The following is a 14,749-nucleotide window of genomic DNA, read 5'->3' on the forward strand; positions in this document are numbered from 1 at the left end:
ACGTGGACTTGTGCCTGCTCAACGCCTGTGCTGTTTTTTCAGCATCTACGAGAAGCTGATCCAGTTCTGTGCCATTGACGAGCTTGGCACCAACTACCCAAAGGTGCGTCTGGCACACGGGGCTGGAGGGTGCTTGTTCCATGGGATTTGACCTGCAGCCACAGAAGGGTCCATGTAGTGGCACTGCTAGTTGGAAGCACAGTCCCCGTGTCTTGTGTTTGAGTCCCTATTGTTCTGAAATAGTCCAATAAAGAGATTCCAGTGGCCGACCTGGTGTCTGGCCCCTGACTGGTGGGGACATGTGTGGACCTGCTGCTCCTGGGGCTCACTGGATGGGGGCTTCGTGCTCCCGTGTTCTTCAGCACTTGCCAGCTGCCCCTTGGCTAGAGACCAGGGATGACAGCCAAGCCCCAGGTAAGGGGACCCCAGACCAGGAAGCTCTGTGGAAAGACTCAGGCAAGGAACTTGGGTTTCTGAGTCATTTGTCATCTGATGGTTCCTACTAACTGCAACTGTCGCCTTTTCCTTTGCAGGATATGTTTGATCCCCATGGCTGGTCTGAGGACTCCTACTATGAGGCATTAGGTAGCCTTTCATCCTTCCTCCCATATACCTCGTCCGCCCACCCAGCTGTCCCTTTATCCAGTCAGTTGGTTATCCAGGCAACACATACTTCAGGGTCTCCTCTACGTCAGGCCGTGTTCAAGGGGCTGGGTACAGGCCTGAGTGAGACAGACCCATCCCTGCCTTAAGAGGCTTATGCCACAGCAAAGAAGACAACGTCACGCCAGTAATGCCAGCATCGATGAAGTGTTAGTGATGACAGTTGCTGAGTACAGGGGAGCTTTGGCAAGCATGTTCATCTAATCTGGCCAAAGGGATGGGAAGGTCTCACTGACAAAACTGTGTTCAAGCTGAGGTTTGAAGAGGCAGAGGGGCCAGGCAGGTGTAGGCAGAATGTTCTGAGACCAGTGAGAGAATGGCTTATTCTTAAGGTACCAGTTTGGGAGAACTGGGAGGAATGTCAAAGGGCCCAAACCCCTAGACTATAGGTCTTTAGCCTGCAGCCCATGGCCCAGATCTTGGCCTATAGAGGTGCTTTGGCCTTCATGAATTTTGTTGTCTTTTAATTTGAATTCATTGCCAACATTTTACATAATAATCTCTGATTCCAGCTTCTCTTCAGTCAGTAGGAAGGTAGTTCCCATTGGGCCTGTATTTCCGTGTGCGGCAGTTCACAGGAGCTCAGGAGTAGCTGACCCTTCCAGACACAGATAGGGGCATGCAGCCCTCCAGTCTGGAGCTGAAGGCCCCTGCCCTACGCCAAGCAAGGGCTGGCTTCATTTTGCCTAGCACAAAGAACACTGCGCCCATGAAGACCTTTAGCCCACTGAAAAGAACGCAGGGGCCGGGCGCGGTGGCTCAAGCCTGTAATCCCAGCACTTTGGGAGGCCGAGACGGGCGGATCACGAGGTCAGGAGATCGAGACCATCCTGGCTAATACGGTGAAACCCCGTCTCTACTAAAAAATACAAAAAACTAGCCGGGCGACGAGGTGGGCGCCTGTAGTCCCAGCTACTCGGGAGGCTGAGACAGGAGAATGGCATGAACCCGGGAGGCGGAGCTTGCAGTGAGCTGAGAGCCGGCCACTGCACTCCAGCCTGGGCGGCAGAGCAAGACTCTGTCTCAAAAAAAAAAAAAAAAACGCAGGGATCAGAGTCGGCTCCCTCAGCCCAGAGCTGCTCGGGGACCGCCTTTGTGACAGCTTCTCTTGTCTTCCGTAGCCAAGGCCCAGAAGGTTGAGATGGACAAATTGGAAAAGGCCAAAAAGGAGCGAACGAAAGTAAGTGATGGCAGACCTCCTAGATGAAAAAGGCAGATGTGGAGTGCATGGGTCCTGCTGGCTGCGCCCAGAGGTTGTCCTGGCTGCCCCCCGCCCTGGCCCCATGTCATCGCCTGGCAATGCTCTGAGCCCCTCAGCAGGGCCTGTGCACTGAGTGGGCCTGCTGGGTTCGCGGCGCTCGCCTGCCGCCTTGCCCTTGGAGTCTTGCTTGCTGCGTTGTGCCCCCCTCCTCCCCCCAATTGCAGAACCTTCGGGGGCTTTGTCTATTTCGGGTCCTGGGTGCCCTCTGTGGGCTGAAGGGACGGATGTACCTCCCTAAGAGAGTGCCGGGCCCAGCTTCCTCTGCTCAGTGAGTTTCTTGGCTGTCAGAGCTGCCCTCGGTGGCCCGCCTGGGTGCTACCTATTAGGTCCCATGGTAGGGCCCTGAGCGCCCCTTGTTCCCCAGCAGTGTGGTCTGGGTTCTTCAGGGAGCATCAGTTTGTCTGTGAGACCAAAGTGTTATCTCTGGGCCTTGTTCCCTTTGTGACCAGTCTCGGAGCCAGGCATCAGGACACCAGCTCCTCCCACGTCTGGCTTGGCCTGACCATCCTCAAGCAGCTGCGGCCTCCAGACTGCTTCCCTCACCCCAGGCGGAGGGGCTGTGGGGCCTGGGCACGCTGGTGGCCCTCTGGAGTCACTGGCTGCTGGGCCAGGAACGTGGGAGCTGGTGCAAGGGGATAATCGGGGTTTCTCATTCTTAACCCTTGATTGAATCTCCCTTCTCTCTCTTTCCCTCTCCCTTCCAAACCCCAGGCTTGTTGCAGGGACGTGTCTGCAGCGCCTGGGGACCGGAGCTGTCCTTCCCCTGTGCGGGCGGGCGCCGCCTCCTCCTGGGTGTGAGGAGGAGGGGCCTGGCCAAACGGTTCTGGGCATATGAGGTGGGGCGGTGGGCCGGGGGTGCCGGGCATGTGCAGAGACCTGGTGATGCCGGGAGGGATCCAGTACTGTTTGGAAAGTTCTTTTACGAGCGAAAAACCCCTTTGGGTTCTTCTTAGACACCTCGCCCTCCCCCAGATGGTCAGAGCAGAGTTCATTTCCAATGCCTCTTTTGTGTAGTTCCAAGCTCCTGTCCCCCAGGAGCTGACGGATGGCAAAAGGCTGTGGACACCCAGCTTTGCCCAGCCTTATTCTCTTTCCTCTCCCTTTCCAGATTGAGTTTGTGACGGGCACCAAGAAAGGCACCACGACCAACGCCACGGCCACCACCACTACCACCGCCAGCACAGCTGTTGCAGGTAGATTGCAGAGCTGCCCTGCCTCCCTGCCTCCTGCCACACACATGGAGCCAGGGTCTCCCTGGCTAGTTTGGGCGACAGACAACACATGGATCTAGGCCTAGGCTCAGCCTTGCTCTCTTCTAAGCAAGGACTTTGAGAACCAGCTTTGGAGTCTGGGGTGGGCCCCTTCGGTTTCTGCTCCCTAGGCCCCTGCTGGCCTGCAGGGGGAAGGGAAAGAGGGCACTGCTCATTAGTGGATCATGATCCTGACTTATGCTTTATCTCCAGATGCTCAGAAGAGAAAGAGCAAGTGGGACTCGGCTATCCCAGTGACGACGATAGCGCAGCCCACCATCCTCACCACCACAGCCACCCTGCCAGCTGTCGTCACGGTCACCACCAGCGCCAGCGGCTCCAAGACCACCGTCATCTCTGCTGTGGGCACCATTGTGAAGAAGGCCAAGCAGTGACCTGAGGGGCCCCCCTAGGACTCGAAAGAACTGTGCAGCCCAGTGACCACTGCCCAGTGGGAGGCGCCACTTTGTATATTTCAGGATTGGGACCTGCTCCCCTGATGGTACCTGAGAGGAGCTTCTATGTGGCATTCCAGACGGAAGGACAGGCAGCACGGGAGCCAGGACAGGCAGCACGGGGTCTGTCCACGCTCCTCCTGGGGTCGGCCGCCCATTAAAAGTGCCGTTTTCTTACCTCTTGGCATCTCAGATGCACTGGCCTCTCCTGCATTCTGTTTGCAGGCAAATGCTTCAGCTCACATGTCCCCCCATCTTGGTTTGGGACTACTGCCTCAGGGCTGACGATAGGGTGATGCAGGCCTGGGACGCTGTTCAGAGGGGTGGCCCAAGAAGTCACCGTTGTTACCCGTGTACGCCTCTGGACATGGACAGGCGGGAGCCCCCAAGCTCCATGTTCGCTCCATGTGCCGCCTTGATCCCAAAACCCAGCCAGTTCTTGGGTGATGGTGGAGCTGTGCTCCCTTGGGTGCACTTGAGCACTCCCCGGTCCAGATCACTTCTTGGACACACCCAGGCTTTTGAAGTCAAGCCAGTTCCAGAAGGGCTGGGGTGAGATCCCGATCTGTGCAGGGAGTGGGGAGGCGTCAGCGCCTGGCCAGGGCTGCCCCGGTCCCTCGGTGCCCGGTGAGCACAGCCAGCCAGGAGCTGAGCAGCGGGGGAGATGAATCACCTCCTGCCCTGGCCAGGCGGCCGCTCATTGTTTACGGGCAAGCCCTGCTCCTGGGAGGGCTCCTGCCACCCCACCCTTCCTATGTGTGTTATCTCTGCCCCACAGCAGCCCCTGGGCAGCGCCAGTGGCCACCGGGCTCCCCCCGGGGCTGAAACGGGTTTCCCAGACCGGGAGTCCCGAGGAGACTGTTTTCCCTTCGTGATCTTTGGCAACTCCACTGGAGCGGAAGAGCTGTGTGTCAAAAGAAGGAAGCCGGGCTGTGAAGGGCCTTGTTGCTTTCAGTCGGTGAGCAGAGGTTTAGAAAGGTGGTTCTGAAATTGCACCTGGTACTCTTGTGGGACCTGAGGAATATAAGGAACTCTGTGCGTGAGGTTTCAAAAATAAAAATTGAGTCCACTCCCGCCATACACACACTCGGCCACTGCAGCAGGTCAGTTCTCAGCCCTTCCTTGATGGGGCTCTGAAGCTCAGGGGAGCAGAGCCGCTCCCCACTCATGCCCCAGAGGGGCTCTGAAAAGGCTTCCTGTGGCCTCCGACAGGGGCCCCTCATTAGCCAAGGACGCTGTGGGTGTTTCGCGGGAGGCAGCGTCGCGCTGCGGAAAGGGCAGTAGACGTGGAGCCGGCACCTCTGGCCAGATTCCGTTTAAAACCGGTTGAGTGGTCTCCAACCCTTACCTCTGTAAGCCTGTTTCTTGTCTGAAATCACGGTAATGAAGCGTCGTAAGTTGGTTGGGAGGAACCAGAGGTGACTTATGCAAAAGCTTTATAAACTGTAAAGTTCCTGCCAGTGTTTGTTGTTGGCTAAATCCAATTTTTTTTTGTAGACCGAGGAGAGAAGCAAACTGGCCTGTCCCCCGTCTCATGTTCTGTCAGGGAGGATGGGGTTTGGCAGGTCTTTCCCCTACCCGCTTTCCTCTGGGCAGCCCCGGCCCTGCCGTTTATCTGTTCAGTTAAAGCAGTAATGACTGTCTCTTGCGGGGCCCCAGAGGTGGGGGCCTGGAGAGGGAACACAGGCCTAGAGCCGGGCAGCCGCAGGCCAGAACTGCTGCCCCACTTGGCCTCGTGAGTTGGGTCAAGGTTTGTAATGCTTCTGGACTTTCATTTCCTCTTTTCTAAAATGTCGCTTGCCCACCTTAGTCCCATCAAGGATGGCCCAGAGGTGTGTGAACAGTTCCTGCTGTGGGTGGATGGCCCAGGCACTGGGGGCCAAAGTTGTTTCTGACCAGTGTGTGTCTGCTCACCAGAGAACAGTGTCCAAACTGAACTCTGTCCACGGCTCCTACTGTCCCCCACTCACACACCGGCTGCCTCTCCCCAGGGCTCTGATCTTGGGTGGGCCTCGGGAGGGCCTCGGGATTCATTTAGCTCCGCACCTTGCACATGTCGTACCCCAAGATGTGTCTCAGCTTTTTATAATCCCCTCCTGACTGCCGGACAACGGGGCGCTCCATTCTCAATGCTTGCAGCACCCCCTTGCTTTTAGGATCACACTTCACTGCCTTGTAACCTCTGCCCACAAATGGGGATGAGACAGCTCATGTCTCCTAGTTCTTGTAAGCAGGAACAAAGCAGGCGTAAATAACACTGTGCCCCAGTGCCTGGCATGAGATAAGCACATAGGTGATTCGGGGGATGGAGGGATGAAAGGAGAGGTGAGTTTGCTTATCTTCCAAAGGGGTGCTCTCTGCTCCTATGGTCACTGAAATGAAAGTTTCCAGCTCCCAACCCTGTGCTTGCAGCATCACTCAAGCCACCTAGGACTGGATTCCGAACGGCTGCTGTCACTTGGCACTGCATTGACAATTACTGAGGTTCGGTGATAGGTACAGGAGGATTCAGTGTTTTTAATTTTGTATCTATTTGGAAATCTCTATAATAAAGGCTTTTTTAAGGGCTGCTGAGCCTGGCGTGGTGGCTCACGCCTGGAATCCCAACACTGGGAGGCTGAGGTGGGTGGATCACCTGAGGTCAGGAGTTCGAGACCAGCCTGGCCAACATGGCGAAACCCCATCTCTACTAAAAATACAAAAATTAGGCCGGGTGTGGTGGCTCACGCCTGTAATCACAGCATTTGGGAGGCCGAAATGGGCAGCTCACGAGGTGGGGAGATCAAGACCATCCTGGCTAACATGGTGAAACCTTGTCTCTGCTAAAAATACAAAAAAAAATTAGCCAGGGCATGGTGGCGGGCCCCTGTAGTCCCAGCTACTCAGGAGGCTGAGGCAGGAGAATGGTGTGAACCCTGGAGGCGGAGCTTGCAGTGAGCCGAGATCTCGCCACTGCACTCCAGCCTGGGCGACAGAGCGAGACTCCGTCTCAAAAAAAAAAAAAAAAAAAATACAAAAATTAGCCGGTTGTGGTGGCAGGCACCTGTAATCCCAGCTACTCGGGAGGCTGAGGCAGGAGAGTCACTGAGGCAGAGGTTGCAGTGAGCCTAGATGGCGCCATTGCACTCCAACCTGGGCGACGAGCGCAACTCCCTCTCGGGCTGAGGGGGTTGGAGGGCTATTAAACCACACAAAAAAGAACAAGGGGCCGGGTGCGGTGGTTCACGTCTGTAATCCCAGCACTTTGGGAGGCCAAGGTGGATGGATCACATGAGGTTGGGAGTTCAAGACCAGCCTGACCAACATAGTGAAACCCCATCTCTACTAAATAATTTTTAAAAGACTACCTGGGCATGGTGGTGGGTGCCTGTAATCCCAGCTAGTTGGGAGGCTGAGGCAGGAAAATAGCTTGAACCCGGGAGGCAGAGGTTGCAGTGAGCTGAGATTGTGCCATTGCTTTTCAACCTGGGCAACAAGAGCAAAAACTCCGTCCCAAAAAAACAAAAGGGCCGGCGCAGTGGCTCGCGCCTTTTAATTCCAGCACTTTGGGAGGCCAAGGCAGGCGGATCACGAGGTCAGGAATTCAAGACCAACCTGGCCAACATGGTGAAACCCCATCTCTACTAAAAATAAAAAAGTTAGTTGGGCGTGATAGCAGGCGCTTATAATCCCAGCTACTCAGGAGGCTGAGGCAGGAGAATTGCTTGAACCCGGGTGGCAGAGGTTGCAGTGAGCTGAGATCCGGCCACTGCACTCCAGCCTGGGCGACAGAGCTAGACTCTGTCTCAAAAAAAAAAAAAAAAAAAAAAAAAAGAAGGGAGGAAATACTATACAAAATAAAAAATAATTGGCTGGGCGTGGTGGCTCATGCCTGTAATCCCAACACTGGGAGGAGGCAGGCAGATCACTTGAGGCCAGGAGTTCGAGATCAGTCTGGCCAACGTGGTGAAACCCCATCTCTACTAAAAATACAAAAATCAGCCAGTCGTGGTGCACACCTGTAGTCCCAGCTAGTTGGGAGGCTGAGGCAAGAGAATCACTTGAACCTGGGAGGCAGAGGTTGCAGTGAGCCAAGATCGTGCCACTGCACTCCACCCTGGGCAACAGAGCGAGACTCCATCTAAAATAATAATAATTGCCAGGTGTGGGGGCATGCACCTGTAGTTCCAACTACTCAGGTGGCTGAGATGGGAGGATCCTTTGAGCCCAGGAATTGGAGGCTGCTGTGAGCCAAGATTTCACCGCTGCACTCCAGCCTGGGCAACAGCTCCTATCCATTGCAAGGAGCTAGGACCTCCTGCTTTGTGTATGGTGAGTGGAAAAAAAAGAAAGACCTGAAAGCAGTGACACCCTGGTAGCATCCAGCACACAGTACTCCCATCGTGGTCTCTAATACCATTCCCTGCTGAAAGGAACCATGCCGGGGCCCCTTGGAGAAACAGCGGATCCTGAAATCTAAGTAGGACTGGGTGGTTCTGGAAAGCAGGGAAGACATGAAAGTCAGATGGAAAGGTCAAAGAAGCTAGGGTGAAGGGATCTCCTACTGGCCAAATTTGGTTGCATTTGAACATGAAGGAAGAATGATTACAATGAGTTGTGTGTTTTTTGGGGTTTTTTTTTGAGACAGCATCTCACTCTGTTGTCCAGGCTGGAGTGCAGTGGCACGATCCCAGTTCACTGCAACCTCTGCCTCCCGGGTTCAAGTAATTCTCCTGCTTCAGCCTCCCGAGTAGCTGGGATTACAGGTGCCCACCACCACACCCAGCTAACTTTTGTATTTTTAGTAGAAACGGGGTTTCACCATGTTGGCCAGGCTGGTCTCAAACTCTTGACCTCAGGTGATCCACCCTTCTCGGCTTCCCAAAGTGCTGGGATTTTACAGGCATGAGCCACTGTGCCTGGCCTACAATGAGTTATAAACTATTGAACAAATAAAAATCCTTTCATTCATAGTGATAATTTGGAAAAAGAAATGTATTTGCCACCATTAGACTTGAATATATCTACTCCTTATTCTGAAATTGATAATTAGCTGAGAAGAATTAACCATTGTGCACCGTAGATGGGATTTTGAAGTGGTGCAACTGCTGTGGAAGCAGGATGGCAGTTCTTCAAAAGTTTCTTTTTTTTTTTAAGACAGTCTCGCTCTGTTGCCCAGGCTGGAGTGCAGTGGTGCCATCTTGGCTCACTGCAACCTACTCCTAGGCTCAAGCAATCCTCCTGCCTCATCCCCCAAAGTACCTGGGACTATATCCATTGTAGTAGACTATATCAATGTCCATTGACAGATGAGTGGATAAACAAATAATGATATATACGTACAATATACATAACCCGCATATGTAAATATTCAGCCTTAAAAAGGAAGGAAATCATGTCACATTCAACACATGCGTAACCTCAAGGACATTATGCTAAGTGCAATAAACCAGTCACAATAAGAAATACTGTATAATTCCATTTATTTGAGACATCCAGAGTAGACAAATTCGTAGAGACAGGAAGTAGAATGGTGGTTGCTGGGAACTGGGGATGCAGAAGGGTGAAATGGAGAGTTGCTTAATGGGTACAGGATTTTAGTTTTGCAAAATGAAAAGTTCTGGCGATCTGTTACCCAACAGTAAATATATTGAACTGTACACTTAAAAAATGGTGAACTTTAACGTGTTTTTACCATCTTTTTTTTTTTTTTTTTGAGACGGAGTTTCGCTCTGTCGCCCGGGCTGGAGTGCAGTGGCGGGATCTCAGCTCACTGCAAGCTCCGCCTCCCGGGTTTATGCCATTCTCCTGCCTCAGCCTCCGGAGTAGCTGGGACTACAGGCGTCTGCCACCTCGCCCAGCTAGTTCTTTGTATTTTTTGGTAGAGACGGGGTTTCACCGTGTTAGCCAGGATGGTCTCGATCTCCTGACCTCGTGATCCGCCCGTCTTGGCCTCCCAAAGTGCTGGGATTACAGGCTTGAGCCACTGCGCCCGGCCTACCATCTTTTTTTTATTTATTTTATTTCTTTATTTTGAAACGGAGTCTTGTTCTGTCACCCAGGCTGGAGTGCAGTGGTGTGATCTCCACTTACTGCAAGCTCCGCTTCCCGGGTTCTTGCCATTTTCCTGCCTCAGCCTCCCAAGTAACTGGGACTACAGGCACCCGCCACCATGCCCGGCTAATTTTTTAAATATTTTTTTGTAGAGACAGGATTTCACCATGTTAGCCAGGATGGTCTTGATCTCCTGACCTCGTAATCCGCCTGCCTCAGCCTCCCAAAGTGCTGGGATTATAGGCGGGAGCCACCGTGCCCAGCCTATCTTTTAAAAAAAAATGTTTTGAGTTGCTTTGCAATAGTGATTTTTTAAAGTTTCTGTAACTCAAAACTTTATTTAAAAAAGCATTTACCCTGCATTTTTAGGGGAACATAGTTCATTCCCAGTTGATTAAGGGAACCTCTCTCTATATATTTTTTTAATCAGAAAGACACTTATTAAATGTAGAAAGGGGCTGGGCACAATGGCTCATACCTGTAATCCCAGCACTTTCGGAGGCTGAGGTGGGAAGATCACCTGACGTCAGGAGTTCAAGACCAGCCTGGCCAAATGTCAAAACCCCAACTCTACTAAAAAAAAAAAAAAAAAAAAGAGGCCGGGCGCGGTGGTTCAAGCCTGTACTCCCAGCACTTTGGGAGGCCGAGACGGGCGGATCACGAGGTCAGGAGTTTGAGACCATCCTGGCTAACACGGTGAAACCCTGTCTCTCCTGAAAAATACAAAAAGCTAGCCAGGCAAGGTGGCTGGCACCTGTAGTCCCAGCTACTCGGGAGGCTGAGGCAGGAGAATGGCGTAAACCCGGGAGGCGGAGCTTGAAGTGAGCTGAGATCTGGCCACTGCACTCCAGCCCGAGCGACAGAGCAAGACTCCGTATCAAAAAAAAAAAAAAAAAGGGGTGCAGTGGCTCACTCCTGTAATCCCAGCACTTTGGGAGGCCAAGGTGGGCGGATCACGAGGTCAGGAGATCAAGACCATCCTGGCTAACACGGTGAAACCCCATCTCTACTAAAAATACAATCAGCCAGGTACGGTGGCGGGGGCCTGTAGTCCCAGCTACTCGGGAGACTGAGGCAGGAGAATAGCATGCACCTGGGAGGCGGAGCTTGCAGTGAGCCGAGATCACACCACTGCACTCCAGCCTGGGTGCCAGAGTGAGACTCCATCTAAAAAAAACAAAAAAAAATTATCACCAGCCAGGTGTGGTGGTGTGCACCTGTACTCAGGGGGCTGAGGCAGAAGAATCACTTGAACCCAAGAGGTGGAGTTTGCAATGAGCCAAGATCACGCCACTGCACTCCAGCCTGGGCGACAGAGTGAGACTGTCTCAAAAAAAAAGAAAAACATTAAAAGTTAAAAAAGTAGGGCCGGGCGCAGTGGCTCATGCCTGTAATCCGAGCACTTTCGGAGGCCAAGGTGGATGGATCACAAGGTCAGGAGATCGAGACCATCCTGGCTAACACGGTGAAACCCCATCTCTACTAGAAATACAAAAAAATTAATTGGGCGTGGTGGCAGGCACCTGTAGTCCCAGTTATTCGGGAGACTGAGGCAGAGGAATGGCGTGGAACTTGCAGTGAGCTGAGATTGTGCCACTGCACTCCAGCCTGGGTGACAGAGCGAGACTCCATCTCAAAAAAATAAAATAAAATAAGTAAATAAATAAAAATGTAGAAAAGAAGGTAGAAACAGAAAATTGCAATTTTTCAGCCCCCAAAATAATACAGGTGCCCTTAGACTTATGACAGGGTTATGTGCAGATAAACCCATTGTAAGTGAAAAATGTAAGTGGAAGATGCATTTAATACCCTGATAAATCCATAGTAAAGTAAAAAAAAATCTTAAGTCAAATCATTGTAAGTCCAAATGCTCAACTTAAGGTTACATCCCAATAAACCCCATCTTAAAAAATTCTAAATCAAATCATCTAGGTTGAGGACAGTCTAATTGATTCAAGCCAGGGTCACCAATGAGTGCTAAAAGCAATTCAGTGAAAGCTTGTTGGGAGATGGACAGGGGGACAAAGGATCATCCTCCTCTAGATCACCTTCTTTTTTCTTTTTATTTAATTTAATTATTATTATTATTATTATTATTATTATTATTATTATTATTATTATTTTGAGACAGAGTCTTGCTCTGTTGCCCAGGCTGGAGTGCAGTAGTCCAATCTCAGCTCACTGCAACCTCCACCTCCTGGGTTCAAGCAATTCTCATGCCTCAGCTTCCCAAGTAGCTGGGATTACAGGTACATGCCACCACACCCAGGTCTTTTTTTTTTTTTTTTTTTTGAGATAGAGCCTTTCTCTGTTGCCCAGGCTGTAGTGCAGTGGTGCGATCTCTACTCACCACAATCTCTGCCTTCCGGGTTCAAGCAGTTCTCCTGCCTCAGTCTCCTGGGTAGCTGGGACTACAGGCGCCTGCCACCCTGCCCAGTTAATTTTTGTATTTTTAGTAGAGATGCGGTTTCACTATGTTGGCCAGGCTGGTCTCTAACTCCTGACCTCATGATCCGCCTGCCTCGGCCTCCGAAAGTGCTGGGATTACAGGCATGAGCCACAACGCCCAGACTTTTTTTTTTTTTTAGTAGAGACGAGGTTTCTCCATGTTGACCAGGATGGTCTCAAACTCCTGGCTTCAAGTGATCCACCTGCCTTGGCCTCCCAAAGTGCTGGGATTACAGACGTGAGCCACTGTGCCCGGCTTATTGTTTAATTTTATTTTTTTTTTTCTTTTAGAGAGACAAGATGTCACTCTGTCTCCCAGGCTAGAGTGTCGTGGCTTGATAGCTCGCTGCAACCTCGAACTCCTGGGCTCAAGGGGTCCTCTTGCCTTACCTTACAGGTGCATGGCACCACACCCAGCCAATTTTATTTTTATTTTTTGCTGAGCCGGGGCCTCCCTGTGCTGCCCAGGCTAGCTTTGAACTGCTGTCCTCAAGCGATCCTCTAGCCTCGGCTTTCCAAAGTGCTGGGATTACATGTAGCTTACCTTTTTTTTTTTTTTTTTTTTTTTGAGACGGAGTCTTGCTCTGTTGCCCAGGCTGGAGTGCAGTGGTGCAATCTGGGCTCACTGCAAGCTCCACCTCCGGGTTTCATGTCATTCTCCTGCCTCAGCCTCCCGAGTAGCTGGGACTACAGACGCCCGCCACCATGCCTGGCTAATTTTTTGTATTTTTAGTAGAGACGGGGTTTCACCGTGTTAGCCAGGATGGTCTCGATCTCCTGACCTCGTGATCCGCCCACCTTGGCCTCCCAAAGTGCTGCGATTACCGGTAGATTACTTCTTAATCACAAAGTAAAAATTGCTGTTTTTACATTGGGAGAGATGGCAGTCACTTCCTTAACCAAGTGATTGGCTTAAACCTCACTACTAGGCACCTGATATCAATTGCCACCTACAAACCACACAGCACCACCTGTGACCATCCTTGCCAAAAATATTTAACTTAATTCTAATCTGACCTTTAGCCCTATCCTTCAGTTTACAAGGGGCTGAAAGAAAGGCCCAGCGATGCCATGAGGAAGCGTTGCAGAAGGAAGCCTCCCATGAGGAACACAAGTCCAGAAAGGGGAGCGTTCTGCAGGACAGCTGGCCCAGCTCCTTAAAAGGCCAATGTGGGGGCCGGGCACAGTGGTTCATGCTTTTAATCCCAACACTTTGGGAGGCCGAGGTGGGTGGATCACTTGAGGCCAGGAGTTCGAGACCCGCCTGGCCAATATGGCGAAACCCAGTCTCTACCAAAAAGAAAATACAAAAATTAGCCAGGTGCAGTAGTGCACACCTGTGGTCACAGCTACTCGGGGGGCTGAGGCAGGAGAATCACTTGAGCTCAGGAGGCAGAGGTTTCAGTGAGCCAAAATCGTGCCACTGCATTCCAGTCTGGGTGACAGAGCAAGACTGTCTAAAAAAAAGTGAATGTGGGGAAGGGGATGGGATGGTGAGGGTTCTGTTTTAGAATAACAAAGAGAGAAAACAAATGCAATAGGCGGCATGGATTGGACTCAACTTCGAAAGGAAACCTTTATAACAGACATTTTGGAGACAGCTAAGAAAATTTGAATATGAACTGAATCACACATCATTTAATGGAGACATTATTAATTTCCTTAGATGTGAAAAGGGGCCAGGCGCGGTGGCTCACACGTGTAATCCCAGCATTTTGGGAGGCCAAGGTGGGCGGATCACCTGAGGTCAGGAGTTTAAGACCAGCCTGGCCAACATGGTGAAACCCCATCTCTACTAAAAATACAAAAATTAGCTGGGCATGGTGGCGGGCGCCTGTAATCCCAGCTACTCGGGAGGCTGAGGCAGGAAAAGCGCTTGAACCCAGGAGGCGGAGGTTGCAGCGAGCCAAGATTGCACCACTGCACTCCAGCTTGGGCGACAGAGTGAGGCTCCGTCTAAAAAAAAAAAAAAGAAGAAGAAAAGAAAAAGAAAAACGGAGCCCTTTGGGATCATGGAGCTCCTTGAGAGGCTCTGACCTGAACACCCGTGGTAACCAGTGGCACTTGAGAGACTGCTCTCAGAGGACTGACTGGAGGGAGGGGGCAGCTCCCTAACCAGCTTGTCAAGAACAACTGTAACAAGGCATCGAGTGCCAATCCATGCCAGGTCGGCACTGGCCTCTCCAGGGTATCATTGTTCACATTGTAAGGAGGTTTAAGTAGCTTGTTCAAGCGTGCGCCGAGGACCCGACCCTTCCTCGGATCTCCCTCTGGACACAAAGTGAGGTTAGGGGGTAGGAGGCTGAGAGGACCCCGTGAACTGCAGAGCAGAGCTGGGACGGGGAGTCAGGCCTCGCGATCGGGCCGGGGACACTCCCTGGGCCCATGCCTCGCGCTGGCACGGGGAGCAGAGAGTGGGGTACGCGGCTGACGGCCGTCGGGGCAGCAGCAGCACAGCCCGGCGGTGGCTCGCCGCCCAGACTGGGGGCAGGGAAGGTTCCCGTGCGGGCGGGGGGCTAAGAGGCCGCCTCCAACCCGGGGCAGCCCGTGCACCCGAGCCTGGGGCCCGGAGCCTGCAAGGGTGAGGGGGCCCCGAGCTCGGGACCAAACTGGAGGGAGAGGGAGAGCGGTGGCTCCTC

General features: G+C 52.3%; 1 protein-coding gene across 5 annotated transcripts in view; it reads left to right on the plus strand.

Annotated features, from left to right (window-relative positions):
• The window catches only part of SAP30BP (SAP30 binding protein), a 43,544-nt gene extending 38,465 nt beyond the window's left edge, over positions 1 to 5,079 (plus strand). For 3 of the 5 annotated variants that reach the window (XM_023211801.1, XM_023211802.1, XM_023211803.1), the window contains 5 exons: positions 43 to 103; positions 534 to 585; positions 1,785 to 1,843; positions 3,033 to 3,117; positions 3,388 to 5,037. In XM_023211801.1, the coding sequence (XP_023067569.1) occupies positions 43 to 103; positions 534 to 585; positions 1,785 to 1,843; positions 3,033 to 3,117; positions 3,388 to 3,569 (439 nt within the window). In that variant the 3' untranslated portion in view covers positions 3,570 to 5,037. Of the gene's footprint in view, positions 1 to 42; positions 104 to 533; positions 586 to 1,784; positions 1,844 to 2,635; positions 2,719 to 3,032; positions 3,118 to 3,387 lie in introns of all 5 variants that reach the window. The other 2 variants (XR_002731554.2, XR_002731553.3) reach the window with 1 other exon arrangement.
• Positions 5,080 to 14,749: the final 9,670 nt, after the last annotated feature.

The sequence above is a fragment of the Piliocolobus tephrosceles genome, chromosome 16 (assembly GCF_002776525.5).
Source record: "Piliocolobus tephrosceles isolate RC106 chromosome 16, ASM277652v3, whole genome shotgun sequence".
NCBI lineage: Eukaryota > Metazoa > Chordata > Mammalia > Primates > Cercopithecidae > Piliocolobus > Piliocolobus tephrosceles.